Consider the following 21,318-nt stretch of genomic DNA (forward strand, 5'->3'; position numbering starts at 1 on the left):
CAATCAGAGACGAGTCTTAAACGTCGCACGCGAGTCGCAAGCCTACTCGCCCTTCTGCGCGCGCACATCAACCAGTGCACGCACATACATAACAACATTTTATTCACATTGCATGAAAAAGTTTCAATTTTGCTTATGTATCTGAATCTTCTTATCTCGTCATTTTTCCGCGAAGCTCTTTGCCACATTATAAAAACACTATAATTCTTACACAATTAGCTGGGACACATAATTGCAGAAGCGGAGTAATTATGAGCGGTAAAGTGTTCGTTAATTTTTCTCGAAGCTTAATCACATCGCGCGCGAAAGAGCGCGCTTGTTTCCGTTTCGAATTCGAGAAGAATTTAATTTTAACTGTTGCCACACACGATACCGGAGAAAAAGTGTGAATTTACTCGGTTAGTTCTTGTTTTTTTTTTTGTCTCTTTATCGTTGTGTAAGCGATATTTGCGTTACACAAAGTGTATGCATAGATTGTACAAAATTTATGCGAACGGGAAACAGTTCTACCCGTGACAATTTTCACAACTGCCATAACAAGAGCTAATAATCGACGGTAGTCATTAGCGGAAATCCGTCACGGGGCAATCCTGGGGAACATAATCCGCTCGGAGCGATTATCAGTACGTTGCGATTATGTTTGCTACGGTGCGCCAGCAATTAATTAACTTTTCGTTTCTTTCTTTTTTTTTCTTTTTTTTCTACCTCAAGCGTTTTCATGACATGTAACGAAGTATATTAGACATTAAAAACCGCAATGTTTTGCCGGAAAAAAAGACTCGGAAAAGTGTCGCACAAGTGTGAAAAATTCTCTCGAAAAATTTCTTAAAAATCCTCGACTATGCAAAAATGTAAAATAATTTTAATTTTTTTTCTTGTTTTTATAGTTTTCATTCTCTTTGTCCCGTGACAAATGGACGCCGTCCGTTGCCGCGTTGGACGGTTGCGTTTTGCAAGAAGCAATATGAAAAGAGAAAAAACAAAAACATTTTAGGTTTGCCTCCTCTTCTCTTTCCGCCACAACGACAGTGGCAGAAAATTGAAACGCATTAAAATGCATTACGAACCCCCGCGGTAGCGTCGTAATGTGACATAATTTTGCGAAAACATCATAAATATGTTTGAAACTAGTTCCGCTAGCTTTCCGCGGTGTTGAAATTTACTTTTTTAATTCCGGTGCGGAATAATGAGCTAAGAAATATAACGTGCTCAACTAAAGCTTGTTCCTTTTGCCGTTATTATTAAAACAACAAAAAGTTGACGAAAAAAAAAAACATACACGTGTACAAATGTTTACGTACGTGCGATTTACACTCTGAAACGCGCATATATGCAACAGTTTTTCTTTTTTTTTTTTTCGGAAGCCCCGCACACACATTTCATGGCGGTGACTTAATATTTAAACGCGCGCAGAAGCAAACCAACCGGCGAATTCGACGAAAGAAACGTGCAATTCCTTTCTGTCCTTCCATCTGACATTCGTCTCCATCGTCGAGATGTTTATGTATGGGTACAACAGTGCAGCAGCAGCAGCAGCAGCTGCTGCTGCACCTTGAATTACTTACCTAGATTCCTAGTCGTGTTATCGACGTCGTCGCGCACATCGCATTCTTTTTTACATTGCGCGCAATATATTTTCTTCATAAAAATTCCTCCCTTCGTCTCTACGCAAAATATATCCAAATTGTGACTACTATAGACGAACCCGTCGTTCGTGCATGAATAATGCAAAAGACGATGATTCATATTCTCGGTGCATATTTGACGTGCAGTTAGGAAACGGCTCTCTTCTGTTAAGAGTAAATTTAATACTCGAGTTTCAAAGACGCATCTCAATGCAGAAATGTTTCTATTTGACTTCTGTTATTTGCTTTGTCTCGTGCGTGAAGTGTTTGTATTAAACACTTAAAGCGAAAATTAATAATTAAATTTTAGTACAAAATTTACGCCGAGAGAGAGAGAGAGAGAGAGAGAGAGAGAGAAAAGGGAGGAGGAATATGCGAAAACACAGAAAGTTAAATCTCTCTGCTCTCGTACAAAAATCCAATACAGCGATAAGCACGGAGATCTCTCGCAATATCGACAGACGAACGCTGCGAATTGTTACGTTCGATGCGACGTAATCAAAAGAAAGAAAAGAGAATCATCGTCCGTACCAGCATTTTCGTCCCACTTGTAGCAATTTCCATATTGCTAACTTACATCCGCGATTCGCTACAACCGCGACTTTAGCGAAGCGCGCTCGGCGCGCAAAAGAGAGAGAGAAAAAAAAAATCTTTAACGTCGATGAGTTCTCGAGAACTTTGTTCGGCAAGAAAACGCGACTCTATATCGATATAAGGGAAAAGAAACGACAGGTGCTTTTTCGTTCGCTCTTACAGGTTGCCAATATTATTCGGATCACTGCAAAAACCGCGACATTTGACCGCGATATCGACATTGTCGGGGAAGACAAAAAAAGCCGCACGAAGATCGAAAATGGGACGAGTATAATAATCAGAGTGGAGGTCTTGATAATAAAAATCTCTTGCGATGTAAGAAAGATGGACTTTCTATAGGATCGCGTTAGGATTTTACATTTCGACGTATCGGAGAAAAAAACGGGAATGTCTAAAAATCACTTCTCTCTCGCTTATTTTTACATTGAACTAAAACACGACCGGTCTCGTAATTGTTAGATCGACGCGATTTTATGAAGTTTAATGTTTAACGAATTTTATTGTTTTTTTTACTCTATCGCAAATTTTCTGATAAAAAAAATTGTGTCGAAAAAACAAATATAGTATTGTTTAAAAAAAATCAAGCTTTATATAATTTTTAATCGTTTGTTCTCTGGGGTAGTTATTTTGCTATATCATTTTAACTTTTAACGACAGCATCGCGCGTCAACAATATTCGACGAGAGAGCTTTACGTTCTCGTACATCCAACGGGGACGCAATCGAAACGGAAGCACATATTCGCGAGCACATATTTTCATTGTTCGGCGCGGAAGGGATAAATAGATACCGGCGTGACGTACAATTTCTCTTCGTTCCTGCCGCCGAATTATTACACGGGGCACCGAGGTGCAGCTGCGCAATGAACCGCCTATCCGGCGTGTCGCCGAAACCACTATACTTTCCGCCGTCGTCGTCTGGCAGCCTTTTATCTCCGAGTGATATATGAGGGCGAATAGGGCTTTTCTCCGCCGCGTCGCGCGGACATTGTGTCGGGGGCCCCGTGTTGCAGAAAAACGCGTCGTAGACTCGTCGTTGCCCCGGGGCTTTTAAGCTAATTTGACGCGGTGCGGTCATTTTCCGCGGAGCGCGCAACACCGTCTTTCTACGCGCCCGTTCGCGTTTTTCCTCGCACATTTCGGTTCATCGTTACTTTGTCGTTACAATCCCCCGCTTGACAGACGGGAAAAAAACAAAAAAAAAAAAAAAACAACAAAAGCAAAATTGACGCGCGTATGACGTAAATAAAAGAATCCGCGTTCCGGTGTACTCTCAAACGAGCGACGGGGAGACGAATTTGCATGCAAACGAAACGCACCGTGAATTCGATGTTCGACATTACAGAGCGTGCGCGCACACACACACACAAAACTCTGTGAACTCTCAAAGGGACGTTACCCGTATAAAACTTTTATTTTATTGATAAAATTTCAAGACTTATATATAATTATATATTTTTTGTACAGCGAGGAAAATCTCGTCTTAAAACAAATATGTATATGTATGTATATATATATATATATATATGCGTGTGCGTGTGTTTTAAAATGATACCGTAAAAAAACCGTTGACAAATTAAAGCCCGACGATGGGAACAAAATCTGGCGATTTGTCGTGCGAGAGCGAAGATTCTTTAAGATATGCTCCGCGATATGCACCTCGCACACGCTCGGTTGGGGTCAGAGCGGGCGGGCGAGCGGGCGCGTGCGGGTCGATGGAGAAACAGGGGGGAGAGATAGATCAGAGGAACTAGAGAGACCAGAGAGACGGGAGAAGAGGGATATTTGCAATTCCAATCCCATCTTCGACCTCGTCTCACGCGCGCAACCTACAGCCCTCCTCCCACCTGCACGCTTCACCGAGAAAGAGAGACAGAGAGAGAGAGAGAGAGAGAGAGAGAGAGAGGACGTAGACGTTTCTCGCGTGACTTCGTCTGCCGCGGAATGTTCGGACGAACGGACGCGACGTGTATGTCCGCCAGATCGCGATACATCACTGCCTGCCAAGAGCGAAACACACCGCGAATTTTTCGCAAAATTTCTTCTCGCGCCTGAAAAATGAAAAACAAAAAAAAAAAAAAACAGAAGAAAAACAATAGTAGATAGAAAAGTTATGCGGAGGCACCGGCGCTTTTTAATTTTCGCTGCCGAATATCTCGCAGTTCGTGCGTGAGATAATTAAAGCACATTGAACGTTTGCTGTGTCCGTAGCCTGTTTCAATTAATTGCTCCGTGTCGATAAAAATGATTCAAAAAAGATAAAATAAATACAATTAGCGTGAATGTCAGCTACAATGGTTGAAAAATGAGGCTCTCGTTAATTACTATATACAAATATGTAGTACAATTTAATTTTATAAAATATCATGTACGAAAAATTATATTTAAAAAAGAACGGAGTCTAAAAAATTATTCCATTTTGCAATAATGTTTCATTGAGGTAAAAAATTTGTCAGTCTGAAACTGAAATTACGATTTAAAAGCTTTTCATGTATAATGCATCTAAATAGAGCTAATGGAGCAGATTTTATGTACGATATTCCTTTGGCACTTTTTTGCTTTCTTTCTCTCTCTCTTTGTCTCCCTCTCGGAAAATACATTGGTTTAGAAATACATTTATTTTATCGGTTAAACAGTATTGCAGATTGCGAGACGTGCGTTATCCACAAACGACGCATGGAGCCGTATAAGAACGCTGCGTTAACGAGGGACGACAATGCTCGACTTCCGCAAGCGTGCCCGAGAAGTGTACGATATCATCGTTAGCAGAAATCTGATTCGCGATGTGTCGACGGAATTCACAGGAAGGTGAAATTATCTGTTTTTATTATGTTTAGACGTGATACACTTGTCACAAAAAAACAAACTCTTTGCACGCACGTATTAGCTCATTTTTTTTGTGCAATACAAGACGTAATTATTTTCATAATTGTATCGCACAATTTTTATTAAATATAACGCGTAACTGAAAAAATAATATTATAATAAAAAAATTAAGGATAAAGTGCTTATTTCCTGTTTTGCATTATCGCACAGTTTCTCTCTCTTTCTCTCTCTTGTGCGTGCAATGTTGTAATTGTTTCCAATTTCACAAAAAATTAAATATTATAGATTATTTAATATGTTTTCATTTTCGCGCGGTTTCAAAGTGATTTTATGATCCACCCCGTCCGTTCAGTTTTTTTTCTTCATTAAATTCGGTTGCAATGTCTTGTTAACGATAAAACTTTGTCGATAAATACAAGTGTGCGCGAGAAAAGCTGCTATAAATTCTTCCTGTTTTTCGCACGCGTATTGCCAAGCATATCTCCCGAGCATATTTCATTTCCTTCTTCGTCTACACGCACCTGGAACTCCACCTTCCTTCTGTATTTTCACCACATCCGCCATAGAGGAGAAGTAAATTAAAATAGAAATTTGCAATTTCCTGCGCTTTTAAGAGGCCAATTCTGTTGAACTCTCTCGATAATCTCATTCACAAGTGTTTTTAATGGGAAAATAAATTCAATATAAATTTTCAGCATCAATAAATAAAAGCGAAGAGCGGCGGAATATAAAACAGCGGTTGTTTCGCGAAACGGGGAAGGGGAAGCGGGGGGTGGGATTGCTCTGAAAATGTGTTTATTCTTTCATAAATTTGCTCGTTGTTGTGTGTGATTCAAAACACACGAGAATTTTTAACTAATGGAATTAAATTGCGCCCGTTTTAAATTCTCTAAATAGCTGGCAATTTGTTTTTGTTAGCGAGATTCCCGCATATTTTTCTGAGAGACAACATTACGTTCGAAAACTTCATTCGATCAGATTAGAAGTGTGTTCGCAAATATATATCGAATTTCCGATGCGCGGACTTCTTAATGGAATTACGCGCAACTCGTACACGAGACACAGAGTAATAATATCGACGACCGCGAAGTTGATTAGTAACAGATAAAAGAAATCAGAGCGAGATAAAAAAAAAAAAAAAAAAAAAAACGAGCGATGTGACAGCGCGCGATCACAGTACGGGCATTTATATAATCATCGCGTACGTATCTCTCGTGTGAAGAGTCTCGTATGAGTACCGGAGACTGTTTCACGATTGACAGATCACCGAGTTTTTTTTTTTTTTCATAAGCGATTGAATGATGTAATGTAAAAAGACAGCTTATCGCGCGAGCGTATTTCTTATCTGCCAAATGCGAGTTAAATTCGTGGACGAATATCGCTTGTTGAAATTAGAGAGTGGCCGATAAACGACGCGGCGGGCGAACCTCAATTAAGACCGTTAATTCCAATCTCGGGAGTTTCATTACAAAAGCGCGCACACCCGGGTTACACACAAAGATCGAGAGGTATGCGCGTGCTGAATCTCGGCGATCCGGTGGACGGCCGAGATACTTTAACGCTGTGTAATTTCAGATACCAATCGCACGTTTTCGCGTCGTCCGATCGTGCGATCCCCAACAACGCTCGGAGTATACGCGTTATCGCACACGTGCCTCGCTTCATTATCGGTCGACGCTGTTCGAACGCTGTTAAATCACGACGCGTAACGTCCACGATATCTTTTCCGCCGTTTTATATTATATATATATATATATATATATATATATATATATATGTATGTATTTATCGTGTATATGGATTTCGAACGCAGCAAAGAGAAACGCCGGCTGTGTGTGTGCGTGCGCAAGCGCGCACGTGTGATCAAAATTGTCACACGGAACCCAATGCGCCGACTGTCAGGCCATCTTGACGAGGGACAAACCCGGGATCAAAAATTTATATTCTAATTCCATAATACCGCGGTATTAAAGCGTAATGCTCTCGCACAACGGTGACACTCACACACCGATACGATATTAAATTATTATAGCAACACTCGCGGTAATTTAAAGCAATTTCCGCGTCGCACTCGTGTTCCGAGTAACTTTTCCTCGGGATCGAGAAGTTGGAGAACACATTCACAGCGGTCTCTCCCTTCTCTCTCCTCATTAAGAGAAATATCACCTTTTCCAAAAAATAAAAATCGAAATGTGATATTCAGTACAAATTATACAATATTATTTTAATTGTATAATTTGTTTGTTGTCGAGATACTCATCTTCAGATATTTATCTTCTTTGTTTCGATTTTATTTTAATGACATTTTAGATAGGGAGTGTGTTACTCACTTAAACAGATCGTACATAAATAAAACAATTAATAAACAAACACCAACACGTGTAGAGTTATCTAAATCACATCTCTTGATGTTTTTTCAAAAACTATTTAGGTCGTAAACCCGCAGTATTTGTGGTTTCTTTTCCGCAGTAATAAGGGTGGAAACATGTTTTGCTCTAACAAGATGGATTTCAGTTTCTTTCGTAACGAGAAGAACTACTGTATCCGCGCGATACAGTAACAATATTACGCGAAATGAAAATTATATACGCTGGCTCGCGAGCTCGTGCAACACGGGCACAAGTTGTATCGTTTTCGCGATTTTGTGAAATTCAAGGCGCGGCCGGGACGGATTCGATCGCGCCTTTCGATACGTTCAATTGAAGCGGATCTCGCGCGCGCGGAAGAGGCGCGCAACAGAAATGTATATATACGACGTGTATGTATATCGCAACGCGAAGCGTCGCCGGCCCGTCAATGAGGTGACCAGCTGTGCCCATCCTGTGATGCATCGCATCGACAATTATTGTCACGGTTACGCCGTGACTGTCCGTACGCTCGTACGTCCGCGGTTCGAGCACTTTTTACAAGCCCCACTCTGCCATTCGTATAAACACCACCGCTTGCCGCGCACTTTGCCGCTTTTAGTCGCTAGTTAACCGCGCTCGCGCCGACCGACTCTCTTAAATATTGTTCCGCCCGATCAAATGGGGGGAAAAAAGCTCGTCATAAAATATTATATTTTACACTAAGTAAAACACTATAATAAACGGATTTAAAAAAAAAATATATATATATATATACATATATAATTACTAAGTGTGTGAAAAAAAAAAAACATTAACGCGAGCGAAATGAACGTCAACAGCCGCGTCGAATCGTCAAAGCGAGATCGCGAGAGTCACGAATTGCTTTTTCACGTCGAGTCGAGTGAGCGCGAGATAAAATCCAACGAACGTGATCGATGGTTTCTTGGTCGTGAATAATTTTTGTTTCTCAAGAGCAGAAGTTATACGATGAAACGTTAGTGCTTGTTGTCGAATGGAATGGAGTATTAACTAGCGGAAAAGTTTGCTCTCTCGATGCCGACCCTGAGAGATCTGCTAACTGAAACACTGAGCTGCGCTAACGAGGTGGACAAGCTCGTTTCGATTCGGACGTAATACAAATCCCGAGGATCATACATCCGCGTGGAAGGAACAATCCGGTAAAAGCGGGCCAAGGTGTTAAAGACGTCAATCGTCGCAACGCATTAGCGTCGCGTTGTGTCGTCGTCGTCGTCGTCGTCGTGGTCGTGGTCGTGGTCGTGGTCGTGGTCGTGGTCGTCGTCGTCCGTCGATCGCGCGTCGTTCTCGTCCCCGTCTCTCGCGCGTCGTCGTCTCTCGTCACGAGACCGCTCACAATCGCCGCAAACGCGGCGAACTCGTGATCCACGATTCGCGCAGTTTCCGTTTCACGGCGATCGTGTTCGGCACGGATTTCCTCTGGATCGCGATCAATAGCGCGCGAGCGAGAATAACGATAGTCGACAGGTGTGTGCGCGCGCGCGTCCGTTGCACCGCAATCAACGGGTCGGTTTTCCGGAGAGAGAAGAGGAATAGCCCCGCACATTTTATCCGCGCTCAGTTCTTCGTGGATAGATGATCCACGTTTTTCGCGCGCGCAAAGCGATTCTCTCAAGTGAGAAAAGAGAGTAAAACTTGTGTGTGGAAATCCACGCGCTCGCAAATATATATATCGCGCTGCAAAGTGACGCGGAAAATGGAGATCGATATGAGCGGCAGAACGAGCAGCAGCAAACCCAGCGAGGAGCTGGCGAAGAGACGAGTGTCAATTAGCGATCAGGTCGTGGGACACGACAATCCCGCCTTCGAGCATCACCGACGCATCAGCGCGAGTTCTGAACACAATTCCGATCAGGGCAGACGTAAGTCGATTCTGCATCACTGCGGAAGCGTGGAGAACATTCCGCAGTTCAAGTTCGATCTGGAGAACGGTCGGATCAACAACGGTAATAGAAAAAAATCGGCGTACAGCCTGTCCAGTTCAATCAGAGACAAGATCGAGTATTCCGAGGAGCTCGAGAGGTGAGACACTCGATTATCGCGAGGAGGGGTTGGAGGGAACGATGGTAAGCTGCGCGCCGCGCAAGTTTGCCGATACTTCTCCAACTCATAATCGCGCGAGCGATCATTTTTCTAGATCTGGCACCGACCTAGATCGACTATCTCTCGTAAACTTTTCCTGTCGTATTAGAATGATGATGCGAACTTATCGGTAATCCTGTAAGACAAACAATACAAACAAGTCAAGTGTAATTCAATAGATTGTGAAAAATTGCGTGTTTACTCGCATGCGAACCTGGTGATAATGAGTCACGTCGTTTGGTGAAATGAGAACGAAATCAACAATTTTGTAACATACGTTAAACGACGATAATTATATAGCGACTGATCTCTTTGTCACACTGTCGCTAATATCGCGCGGTTTTTGAAATCGATTTGAAAGATAATGCGCGAGGCTGACATGTAAATAAAACAAGTTGTATTTTGTCACTTATCACACTTGTGTCAAAAGAAAAAAAAAACGCAATGAAATATATCTTTGATCGCGAAGTCGTATTTCGTACAAATATTTTTCTCGACGAACATTCTCTTTTCCGACTCTTATTCTGGCGTAACGCTTTAGTTCCGCAATTCAAAATTGAGAAAAAATCTATATCTAGTGTTGATTGAAAAATTAAATGTTCGATATTTTGGGCCAATTGTGAGTCAGAATTGTTTGTATTAATCGAAGAAGTAAATGACTTACTTATATATCGTTTTCGTGTGATAGAGTTTATCTACACAAGAATATAAGATACTGTTTTATCTATACAAAAATTTAAAATACACTATTTATCTACACGAACGTAAATTACCTATCATTAAAGGTGATAAACCGAGCTCAATTGTATTTAAATCATCAATTGTTGCCAACATTCGGTTCTAACTAACGTCGACTTTCTTCGAATTCATTCAAAATTGCAAAGTGTCAACGATAAATCTTGATACATGGATTAAATAATCCTTAAAGAATAGTCGCACAAGTTAGAAATTTAAATAGACAATACGTGCAACACACACAAAAATAAATCAAATTTATTTCACACCGTCGATTTGTGTGTTGTTCCAAATTCGCAATTAACAGAGTTGAAAGTAGAAAAAAACAACGTATTCTCTTCTAATGTCGCGTTTCTTGCTGCTCAATTTGCCGGTAGCGAAAAAGAGTAATTAAAAAACCCGATTGTTTCGTTTCCAGAATTACACCGTAATAGCAGCGAGATAGAATTAACAAAAGTTTTCCCCTCGAAATAGGCTGATAAATTATTGTTGATTACCTCGTGAATTATTAATTCTTCGTAACTTACGAAATGAACGTAATATAAATTATGGTATACATATATATATATATATGCCGTCAATTTTACAACGAACTCGTTAACCTAAAATTATTATTGCACGCGAATATAATGCAATCTAATAAACCAACGCGGGTAAAGCCGGCCGCAAAATTAATCGTCGTGTGCGCGATGAAGCATATAGATCACAAATAGATATCGTAAACGCATTAATAAAATCATTGGTGTTGTATTAAAAACTCCTCGACTATATATTATCTCAAATGTAGTTCGTCATGCGCGAATTAATGCCGAAACTAAGCCAATGGATTATATTGTAATTACCTCACACTTTAGGCGTTTATCCGAGCAGATTTGTCCTGAACAAATAACACATCAATATGCGAAATAGATACCCATACGGAAACAGTATTCAATGTTACAACGTGTGAGGAGAGGAGGAATAATTAATGTATTTCGATAAGTATTATAAATAATAATTTTAACTTGCTTCTCAATAATTAATCAAATTAACAAAGATATGTTTTACACTTGCTATAATATTAAATGATTTTTTTAATTAATATTAAATAAGTTCTTGAGTTTAAAAAAAAAATAATTTTTAATAAATTATTTATTAATAACCCCGTCAAGTACGTTTGATAATATATATATATACACAAGCTTATTAAAGTTCAATTAAGCGTGACACAAAAATAAATGTAGATATCAAATTTTCTTTTCACAAATCGATTTCTTCGAAAATTAAACCTCGCACGAAATTAAATCTGTCAAGCACAATTGCACGTAGCGCAACTATCATTGTGATAACACATAATTGCACAAGCTTTTTAATCTTTTCCTATTTGCACTCTTATTCTTTTTATCTTTGTTATCATAAATAACTTATACATTTTTCTGTGTAAATACATATCTCTATGACATTCTTGAAGATTTACTTCTTCTCAGATAATCTTACGTAAAAATAATTTGTTTCAACTGACACTAAAAGATACACTTTGTTCATTTATCTATCGCGCACACAATAAATCTTAAAAAAAAAAGAATTAAATATACATAAAAAAAATATTATGTCACATTCTTTGTATCATAAGAAATGTGCAAGTAAGGAAGAAATCGACGTCATTCTGATGTCTTTTAATTCATTTGTGTCTCCACTTAGATCGTGGTTGTATCTATTTTGCGCAAGATGTCACGGTCGAGACGACACACCGTCATGGGAGCCGCCGGGATGGAGAAGAGCGTGTCCACAGCCGTTCTGTCCCACGTACAGAAAATTCGCTCGGGTCCTGTGCCTCTTTCTTCTGGGTTTGCTGCTCTGGGGTGTCGTCTACTCGGTAATCGGCAACGACGCCGCACCCGGTGGCCCGCTGTTCGGATTAGCCGCCTTGTGCATCGCCGCACATTTTGGGGGTTGGCTATTCTCTTTGACCACTCTTCCGGCCTTGATCGGTATGCTGATCACCGGACTGATACTGCAAAACGTCGGACTCGTCAAAATCGAGGGCGATTACACCGTGGTGATCGCCAATCTACGGTAAATAGATTTTCTTTCGGAATACTTTTAGGAAAAATTTTGATTCACAAAAATCTTGAAATTTTATTTTTAAGTTTTTTTAATTTAAAAATAAACTGCTTCTTTATCGTGCAAAAAATTTATAGAAACCTTAATTATTATTGATGAGAGTCAAACCTCGATACAAAATCAATAATGTAATTTTCATAATCTACGTTCCGAAGCTAAAAATGATAAAAGAAATTTCACTCGTACATAAAAATGTGTATAAAAAAAAACTTGAAAAAGCAAAACAGCGATCACGTAACTCGATTTCCAATGCGTACGAAATGTAATAAAATGTAATAAGTTGAGGTTTCTTTTTTGAGATAATTTAGCACAACACAGGCGCGCGCTACGCGCACGCTATTATTATTTTTATTTTAATTATTGTGTCAGTGAACACAATCTGTCACCGCTATGACAGCTAGTATGTACGTTTTCCAAACCATATAATACACATTAGAGAGATGTCATAAATAACGCATAAAAATCAAAATAAAAAAATAATGAGAGAAAAGTGGAAAAACAACACGTGACTAAAGTACATATGACAGAGAAAAGAGTAAAAAAAAGAATATTATATATATTATATATAATATTCTATATCTATATATAATACACTCACACACACATATATATATACCGTAATCACGCGACCAAAGTCAGTGACCCCGCCAAGGCCGCGCGGCCGGGGTCAGCGACCCCGTCAAGGCCGCGCGGCCGGGGTCAGTGACTCTGCCGCGGTCACGCGACCGAGGTCAGTGATCTTACTGTAGTATGTATATAATATATATAATACAAGCTAGAGTATACGTTTTTAAAGACACGTGACTAAAGTAAAGTCACGTAACTGTAGGCACGTGTTGGTTTTTCTTTCCTATCTCCTTTAAGTTTCGAGTTTTATTTTTATACGTTATTTTTAACATTTCTTATATGTGTAATATATAGTTTGTAAGACGGTCATGCTTTGTTCCGTTTCTTTGTGTGTTGGCGAGTACTGTGACATTTTAATCCGGACTTTTTAATCTTACAGTTAAAAAGAAGTGTTCTATTTATGTATTTAGTTTTTATTTTTATTCTTTATTTATTTATTACGTCTCTCAGAGTTTTATTATTTGACTTTCTATTTTATATTTCTGACTTTTGTTTTTTACAGTTTGACGTTTTTATTTTATATATCCACATTTCGACTCTATTTTTTGACTCAAAGTTATCGTTTTTATTGACTAATTTTATAAAATTTGCGTATAAAGGGCACTACCGTGCCTCTTGATTTGTACGACATGAATCGAGAAATACATCCGAAAAACTTCCAATCAGCGTCGAGATAAAAGTGGCGACAATCAATATCAATAGAATCAATTGTGAGTATTTACACACGCTTTTTCTAATAGGATAAAAACAACAACAGTTAAAAACAATAAAAATCTGAAAAGTTACGAACATTCTTTCTCACATTTTTTCAAGAAAAAAAAACAAATAGACAAAGTTAATGTGTAATCGTTTTAGCTGTGTTGCTGTGAATCGCACAGATTTCGTTTAATGAACAGAGAAAATTGTTGTCTCTGACTCTCTTGAGGAATCGATTTCTTACGTAAACTCGAGGCTAAATCAAATCGTTCTTCTTTTTTTTTTTTTTTTCATGACACGAGCAAACCTTATTTCCACCAATGTGTCATTATCGGAAAGCATTGATAATGTCAGCAACGACGGGCAAATCGAAAGTCTTGCGAGGTAACAATCAGCTAGTTGCGATCGCGCACAAGGTGGCTGTTTTTTAAGGTCGAGGTCTAACGACGATGAATCGTCGCGAACACGCACGACGACGGTTCTATGCGTGGCATAACAAGTGCGGTAATCAAATTCAAGTTGCATCCTCCTGTACTAATGAATGTCGCTGACAAAAGAATCAGAGGAGATTTGTTGAGAGACAAAATTCACTTTCTATCACACGTATCACGAGATACGAATACACGCGTAATGTCACGAAGTTTTTTTCAAGGTTTATGTTTAAATGAAAAAAAAAAAAGACAACAAACAAACTCTGCCGTATTTTTTATTTACGTGGATTGTGCGTAATTCTTATGTATACGACGCACGCGTTCTCACAAATCAGAAAAAAATAAAGATAAATATTTGTCAAGTAAGATATATACCCGCGCTCACGTTACGTTCCAGTTTATGTTCACGTACGCTAATAAAAAATTCCAGAGATGTTTAATATTTAAAAAAATGTAAATTTGCTTTCAACTTCTTCGCGCGTGTACTTGACCCAGTTTTTCTGCGCCGATCGACATCATTACGAGAACTCAAGATTGACAAATTCCTCTTCTTCACCAATAATCTTCGGAATGAGTTTTATAAGAGTGTAACCTCTTAATCTGAAGATTCGATGTAATCTTCTCTGCAAAAAAAATTATCCTAATTTGTTTTAATAATGTACAAGGGACAAACTTGTCAAGTTATTTTATTGCATTTTTTATTTTATACTTTGATAAATTTACGTTTTTTTTTTTGGTGGATAAATCGTTTTCAATCATGACAATGTTAAAGATAATGTTTTTTAATAAAATGTGTGTGTGTGTGCGTGTGAGAATTATTATGCTATCATATCCGGGAATGTTGTGTAACATCAAAATGCGACGCTGATCTTTTTCCATTTTAAAACAGATTCCCCACAATCGCGCCTTCACCCGATTTCATTTCCCCCTCGATTGCTCAAATTCGTCTTATGACCCGAGTGGCCTACTAATGACGACCGTTGCTACGAGGCGCAACTGGAATCGTTAATGTCGTCGAGCCATGGGGTCGCCATAGGAAATGCTGCCGCTCGACTTTGCCAGGAATTTAATTCGACGCGAAGACAGCTCTTATCGATTATCGGTGACAGACGCGCGAAAAATATTCGCTCTCTTTTCCGGTAACAAAAAGAAAAGTACCTTTTCTATCGAAATCGATTTATAAATAATTCACTTTAGCGTTCGCCAAGTTTTTCATTCATAAGCTACGAGTTTTCAATATAGAGCTGTAAAATTCGAAGCTTGATTGTGTGTAAAAACAAAAAAAAAAAAAAACAAACAACAATTGTTTTACATTAAGCTTATCGTGTGTCTTATACCTGTGTGGTGTCTCTCGTATCAGTTTTCTCAGAATTATCGAGAAATCGCAGAGATAAGGGAAGCTATTCGATCATTTATCTCGAGCGCGCCAAAGTAACGCATTAAGTAGATAATTATCGAGTATTTTCAGAATTTTTTTATCTTTCAAACAACGCGACAACAATGGGCGCGTACATATCTCGAGCGTGCACGTGACTTTATTTTATTCTTTACGTTGTCGCAATGTGTGTACGACATTCGACGTTTTACGATGCAATAAACACGAAATCGTCTCTTGTCTTTCCCGTTTTATGTATGTATAATCTTGTCACACGGTGAAGATTATTTCTCAACTTTTACGCGATATAACTGACAGACACACACTTTTGATTGCCAGTAGAATCCTATCACATTCACACACACACACACACTCAAGAGGTGGAGTGTAATATTAGCTTCGGCGAACGTTTACACACACCGTTAGGAGGCCGCCTAAGCTAAATACGAGCAAACATAGGCCGTGCGTTGTAAGCGATTTGCGTACACGCTCGCTTAGGTGAAGCCACCCTGTATGCCGCGCAAACATCCCCAGATGTCCGCGGTCCACGTCTATTGCAACACTAATAAAACCATCAAACCGCGATTGCGGGCACTTATTGAATACGCTCCGTTTGCCGTCAATTATCAAGGAGATGACCGGGATACGATGTGGCAGTAAGACTGACTCGGACGACTTGCCGCATATTAGACACTCAAGCAGAATATTCGATTCGCGTTGAGAGATTCAGCTACAATTCTGGATGTGTTGGAGAGTTAGTGAAATTATTTATACTTCTCTTCTCTCTCTTCTGGCGAATATACATTTTTCTATCTTGAAAATCTTGAGAGCTCGCGATACTTTTCTCATATGTAATAAAAAATTTATTTTCATACGTGATCATTTAAAGAAAAAAAATCAGAAAAAAAAAGCAACGCGTTTAGGAAATATCTCGGCGGCGCAAGACGCGTCATTTATTTCTTCATTCGTTTCCTCGCGCATTTCTTCGCGTACATATTTTTTCGTGCGGAAGAATCTCGCGCTTCCACGGTGGCATGTAGGGAGAATTCCCGGTCGATCTTCTCTTGCGACATATGCGTGCCGACATTCTCCGCTCGTACAAATGCCGCACGCATTTATACGAACGATACGCGCTTAAACGTTCAGATATGAAATCATTTTGAAAAAAATCCTTTAAAGGATTAATCGTCGCGATTTCTCATATTTTCGCTTCGCACGCAAAATGTGTGACACACACGTTAGACACTTCGAGTATATTTGCAAGTTAAGTTTGCAAAAAAATTTCTATACTTAATACATTACACTGTGATTTAAATTATTACACACAATACGAGTGTATTATTGATACAACCTTTTTTTAAAAATTTTTTATTGCTATAAAATATCGTCTATTTTTATTTGTGTTTTTGCGAACACACACGCATTATTGAAAAACGTAAAGGATCGCGCGCGAGATTTTCTCGATCAGAATTTCTCTGATTTTGAGACGCCATTGTGAGCAGACCGTCGTGATGCGGCAATGCAACGATTCCGTCAACGCGTTCTCGTTTGCTGACGCGGATGTCGATCATAAATTACACGGCGCGTGAACACATCGAGCCGTCTTCGAAGTACGATTAAGAAAAGGTATTAGAGTAGCGGATGACACGATTCACCAAGATCGCGGATCTCGATAATTGTTTGAAGTCTATTAATTTTCAATAATACGCGCATAAAAACGCCAATAGATATCGGGACTGCGTATATATTTTTACGCGTTTAACATCGCAATTGCACAGACTGTTTGCGCGCGCGCGTGCACACATCTGAGATTAAAACAATTCTCGCATCAGAATAAAAGAATCTCTTTGTGAATTTTGGATATGACGCGATTACGCCAGGAGAGAGTCTGGAAAGAGATTGAAAACTGAACTCGCGCGACATCGCGCGTTAATTCGATTATCCGATGTGCCAGGCGCGCTTTTGCAATTTAAATGAAACGCGAGCGAAAGGGGCATTCTCGCGCTCTAAATTATGTCTTTATGTATAATCTAATATTCATTTTGTTTTACATAATCATGAAGTCATACGCTTCATATGTTCGCGCCGCGGTCACGTCAAGGGACCGCACACGATAGCGTTTCTCGCGCGTCAAGTATATATTTCTACCATCTACAGACACAGAGAGAGAGAGTGGTTTCTCCTTAACAGATGACATCTGGGACCTCCTTCTTCTCCTCCCCGCGTATAAACTGCGTATTAAATGTTCTTTTATTTATTTTGTTTAATTACGTTTTATATTCGTCGTAATTTTTTGCACTCCGTATTTATTTCCCGAGTTTATTTCGCGCGGGATGCAAGAGAGATATTTTCTCTCAAGTATCGCGCGAACATTTTTAAAAGTATTTTTCAGCGCGATATCTCGATCATTGTGTTAAGCGACAATTAAGCAAACATCGAGAGAATAACTCGCGTTTTGTGAGAACGCCGCCGGTATTCGTTGTGTGTTATCAATTATCGATTTTCCCTAATTCACATCGTGGGATATATATATTGCTTCCATTATACTTTTAATCCGCAATTCAGCGTTTCTCTCGTCTGATACGTACGTAGGTACGTTCTTCTCGTCAATGAACTTTGCGAGCTCTGACCCGTTTACACTAGCAAAAGAGTAATAATATTAATGTAAATCATATTTTACGCCATATCTCGACCGTAATTAAAAATAAGCACACGCACGCACGCGCGCACGCACACGTGTGTGTTTCATTGCGTTAGATAATGTGCCACTCGGGAAGTGGGAGGGAGGGGAGAGGGTGAAAATTATCTCGGTTCAACGTGAAAACAGATTTGAAAGCTCGCGATAATTCATTATAGTGAATAACACGCCATCCATTTATGTATAATGTAACAATGCGATAATAACAATATTAATTTATCCGCATGGTTTTCGTTCCTGTGATACGAATTACAGCGAAAACTCTACATCAAATGACATCGCGGAAGTGTTGATTTTTGCAGCGAACGCAAAAGAGCGAGTAAATAAATAAATTGTCAAATTACTTACAAGCGTTTGATAATAATTAACGAAAGAAAATAAAAACGGTAAAGTGTGAAGAAAACAAAAAAGCTTACTGTATACGAGTATGCGCGCTGCTGAGTTGTATCGGCGACACGTTTTTCCTCCTTTCTCGCGCGCGATCGAAAGGCCGCGCGCGACGGCGGCGCGCGTTCGTGCGAAATACGCGATCGCCCGTGTGCAGCGACTTCGTGAACCTTTCTCTCACCGAGAAACTCGTAATAGGATAAGTTTCTCAAGGTGTGCCTTTCCTAAACGGGTTTTCGAAAGTTTGAGACAACCGAGGCTTTAACGATCGCCCGTACCTGAATTTTCATCGTAAGCCGGAGCGCGCGCGATGCTCTCCGAGAAGAGAACTTTTGTCGCGCGCCCGCCCGCTCGCCCGCTCGTTCGCGTTTCCGAGATTCTCGCGGGAAGGATACGACGCAAGGCTCCGAGAACATATGAATTGCAGAAAGGGATACGTCAACTTTTTCCGCATATACGTCGCGCACTTAAACTTGTTTTTAACTCCTTTTCTCTCTTGAACGTTGTCGCAGCGAACTCGAAGATATGCATTGGTCGAAACTGCGCGCGGCTCGGCGCGGCGCGTTTTATGATTCTTGTAACAACTTTAGCGAAGAAGAAAGAATATTTCCTCTTCAAGTTTCACTGAGAATTATCTTTCTCAGACGGTGTTTCTTCTGCAATCGTGATGGAATACTTTTTCGCGCAATTATGTAAACGGAGTAAATTTGTCAAGTGTCGCTCTTGTGTTCTTTTTCGCAGGAAAATCGCCTTGGTTATCATACTCACTAGAGCGGGTCTGGATCTGGATCCGAACGCGCTGAAGAGATTAAGAATCACGGTGCCTAAGTTGGGTCTGATACCTTGGGTGGTAGAAGCCACGGTGGTGGCTGTGATGACGCAATATCTCTTAAATCTGCCGTGGATATGGGGTTTCCTCCTCGGTAGCATCGTCGCAGCCGTTTCGCCAGCCGTCGTGGTGCCTTGCCTGTTCAGGTTACGTGCCAAAGGTTACGGAGTTGCGAAGGTAAGACCCGCGTATATTCCGCGTTCTTTTGTTTGACGTTTGAATATTCACACGCGCGCGATGAGTATTCTGTCTCATTCGTGAGACATCGTAAAGTTTCCCTAAGAATCTAATTTTGCGGCGACACTTCCGTGTGCGGAGTGGAATGATAAAATAAATTCGCAATAGAATTAGACGTTAAACAGATGACAAATGGCGAGAGATTAAAGTCACGAGCTCTTTCTATTTCTCCTTAATAAGTAAAATTTGCTTAAACTGTAATATTTATACCACTCTGTAGCGTGTTATTCGTTCTTAAAATTCTTTGCAAAGTGTTTTACATGTAAAAGATAATTATTTTGTGATTAAAATTGATTTCTTTTGCATTTTAAATTAAGTTGTATTATTAGTTGTATTATTCTCTCGAAACTTAAAGTAGCAAACTTCATCTATACTTGAGAGAGATTGGCGGATAGTTTCAAATTTGAGAAGAAAATTATTACACATAGTTTACCTTGCGCTACGGCGATATTTTCCCGAACATTTTTCATGTTTATAAAATGCATCAGGTTTTTTATAAAAATTTTAATTCATATTGATGTGCGAGGTTTTATTTTTTAATTTCTTCTTTTAGTTTACGAGAGTTTGGGTCTTTCGGTATTTTGTTTCCATGTTTGCACACACTGTAAAACTGTAAAAGAAACAAACAAAATTTTCAAAAAATTAAATAAATAATAATATATTATAAATAATACGAAGCGTGAAGTGTGTAGACGGCGCGTGTCCGGTGTTCGCAGATGTACACGTATTTAGATTAATATTTAATCTCGTAATCGCTCAAATATAAATTGGATTACATATATAACGCGATTTGTGTTTTACATTAATAAAATATCACGGCAAAGAGAAAGAGAGGGAGGTTTATATATGCATCAACGTTTCGAGCGTTCTGTTTACGCGTCGCGATTCTTGACACGCGTTAACATTAGCGCTTTTGGAAGAGAGAGTTTCCATGTTAATGAGCGCGACACGTCAAGTAATTAAATTTCTTTCGCCTTGTTATACGAAGACGCGATATAATCGCCATGTAAACGATCTTGGCACGGGAATAGAATATCATTTCTCTCTCTCTCTCTCGTGAAATCGAATTCACGAGCTAAGCCCCAGTTTGCATTAAAAAAAAAAAAAATCATTCTTTGCTCAATTTTTTGCACTGCGCGAATTTCAAAAGAAAAACAAAATCGAAAGTCAGATTAAATCTGCTCTCTGAATTCATAGTTCTTGGTTTATTTAGTCGCAAGTTAATTACAACCACGTTGAAACGTAGTGTTATATGTAACAAATTTGCAATGTCGAAGAGTGAGGCAATTTTCGGTGTGAATACCGGGAGAGAGAAGAACCAAGGACCCTTCTCTCGCGGCTCTTGCGAACGAAGGAACGAAAAAGAGAAGGTAGCGTACTTAAATAATTCAGTTTAGGAAATGGAGTGGAAGAAGTTGCTTGACGGAGTACAAAGACTAGTTGCGGAAGATGCGATATTCATGAGTCGAAAGATCTAGACAATACTTCTTCATTTGGCTAAGTATGTGTGTGTGTGTGTGATATTGTATCTGTAACGTCGGACGAAAGAGAAAACGTCGTGATATTTTCTGTATAAGTACGCGCGAGGAATTTCTCATCTCTTTTCGACGTTCGGCTGTTTGCAAAGCAAAAAAAAAAAAAAAAAAAACGCCGCGGGCGAGGTTAAATCGATACTCGTGGGAAAGTCGACA

General features: G+C 39.5%; 1 protein-coding gene across 2 annotated transcripts in view; it reads left to right on the forward strand.

The window, feature by feature from the left end:
* The first annotated feature begins 8,697 nt into the window (after nucleotides 1-8,697).
* Nucleotides 8,698-21,318, forward strand: part of LOC109855306 (mitochondrial sodium/hydrogen exchanger 9B2) — a 19,305-nt gene continuing 6,684 nt past the window's right edge. Inside the window, exons 1-3 of one of the 2 annotated variants that reach the window (XM_020429424.1) lie at nucleotides 8,698-9,449; nucleotides 11,952-12,299; nucleotides 19,303-19,567. In XM_020429424.1, the coding sequence (XP_020285013.1) occupies nucleotides 9,124-9,449; nucleotides 11,952-12,299; nucleotides 19,303-19,567 (939 nt within the window). In that variant the 5' untranslated portion in view covers nucleotides 8,698-9,123. Of the gene's footprint in view, nucleotides 9,450-11,924; nucleotides 12,300-19,302; nucleotides 19,568-21,318 lie in introns of both variants that reach the window. The other variant, XM_020429423.1, reaches the window with a different exon arrangement.

This window comes from Pseudomyrmex gracilis, unplaced genomic scaffold (assembly GCF_002006095.1).
Source record: "Pseudomyrmex gracilis isolate BER0280 unplaced genomic scaffold, ASM200609v1 scaffold_86, whole genome shotgun sequence".
NCBI lineage: Eukaryota > Metazoa > Arthropoda > Insecta > Hymenoptera > Formicidae > Pseudomyrmex > Pseudomyrmex gracilis.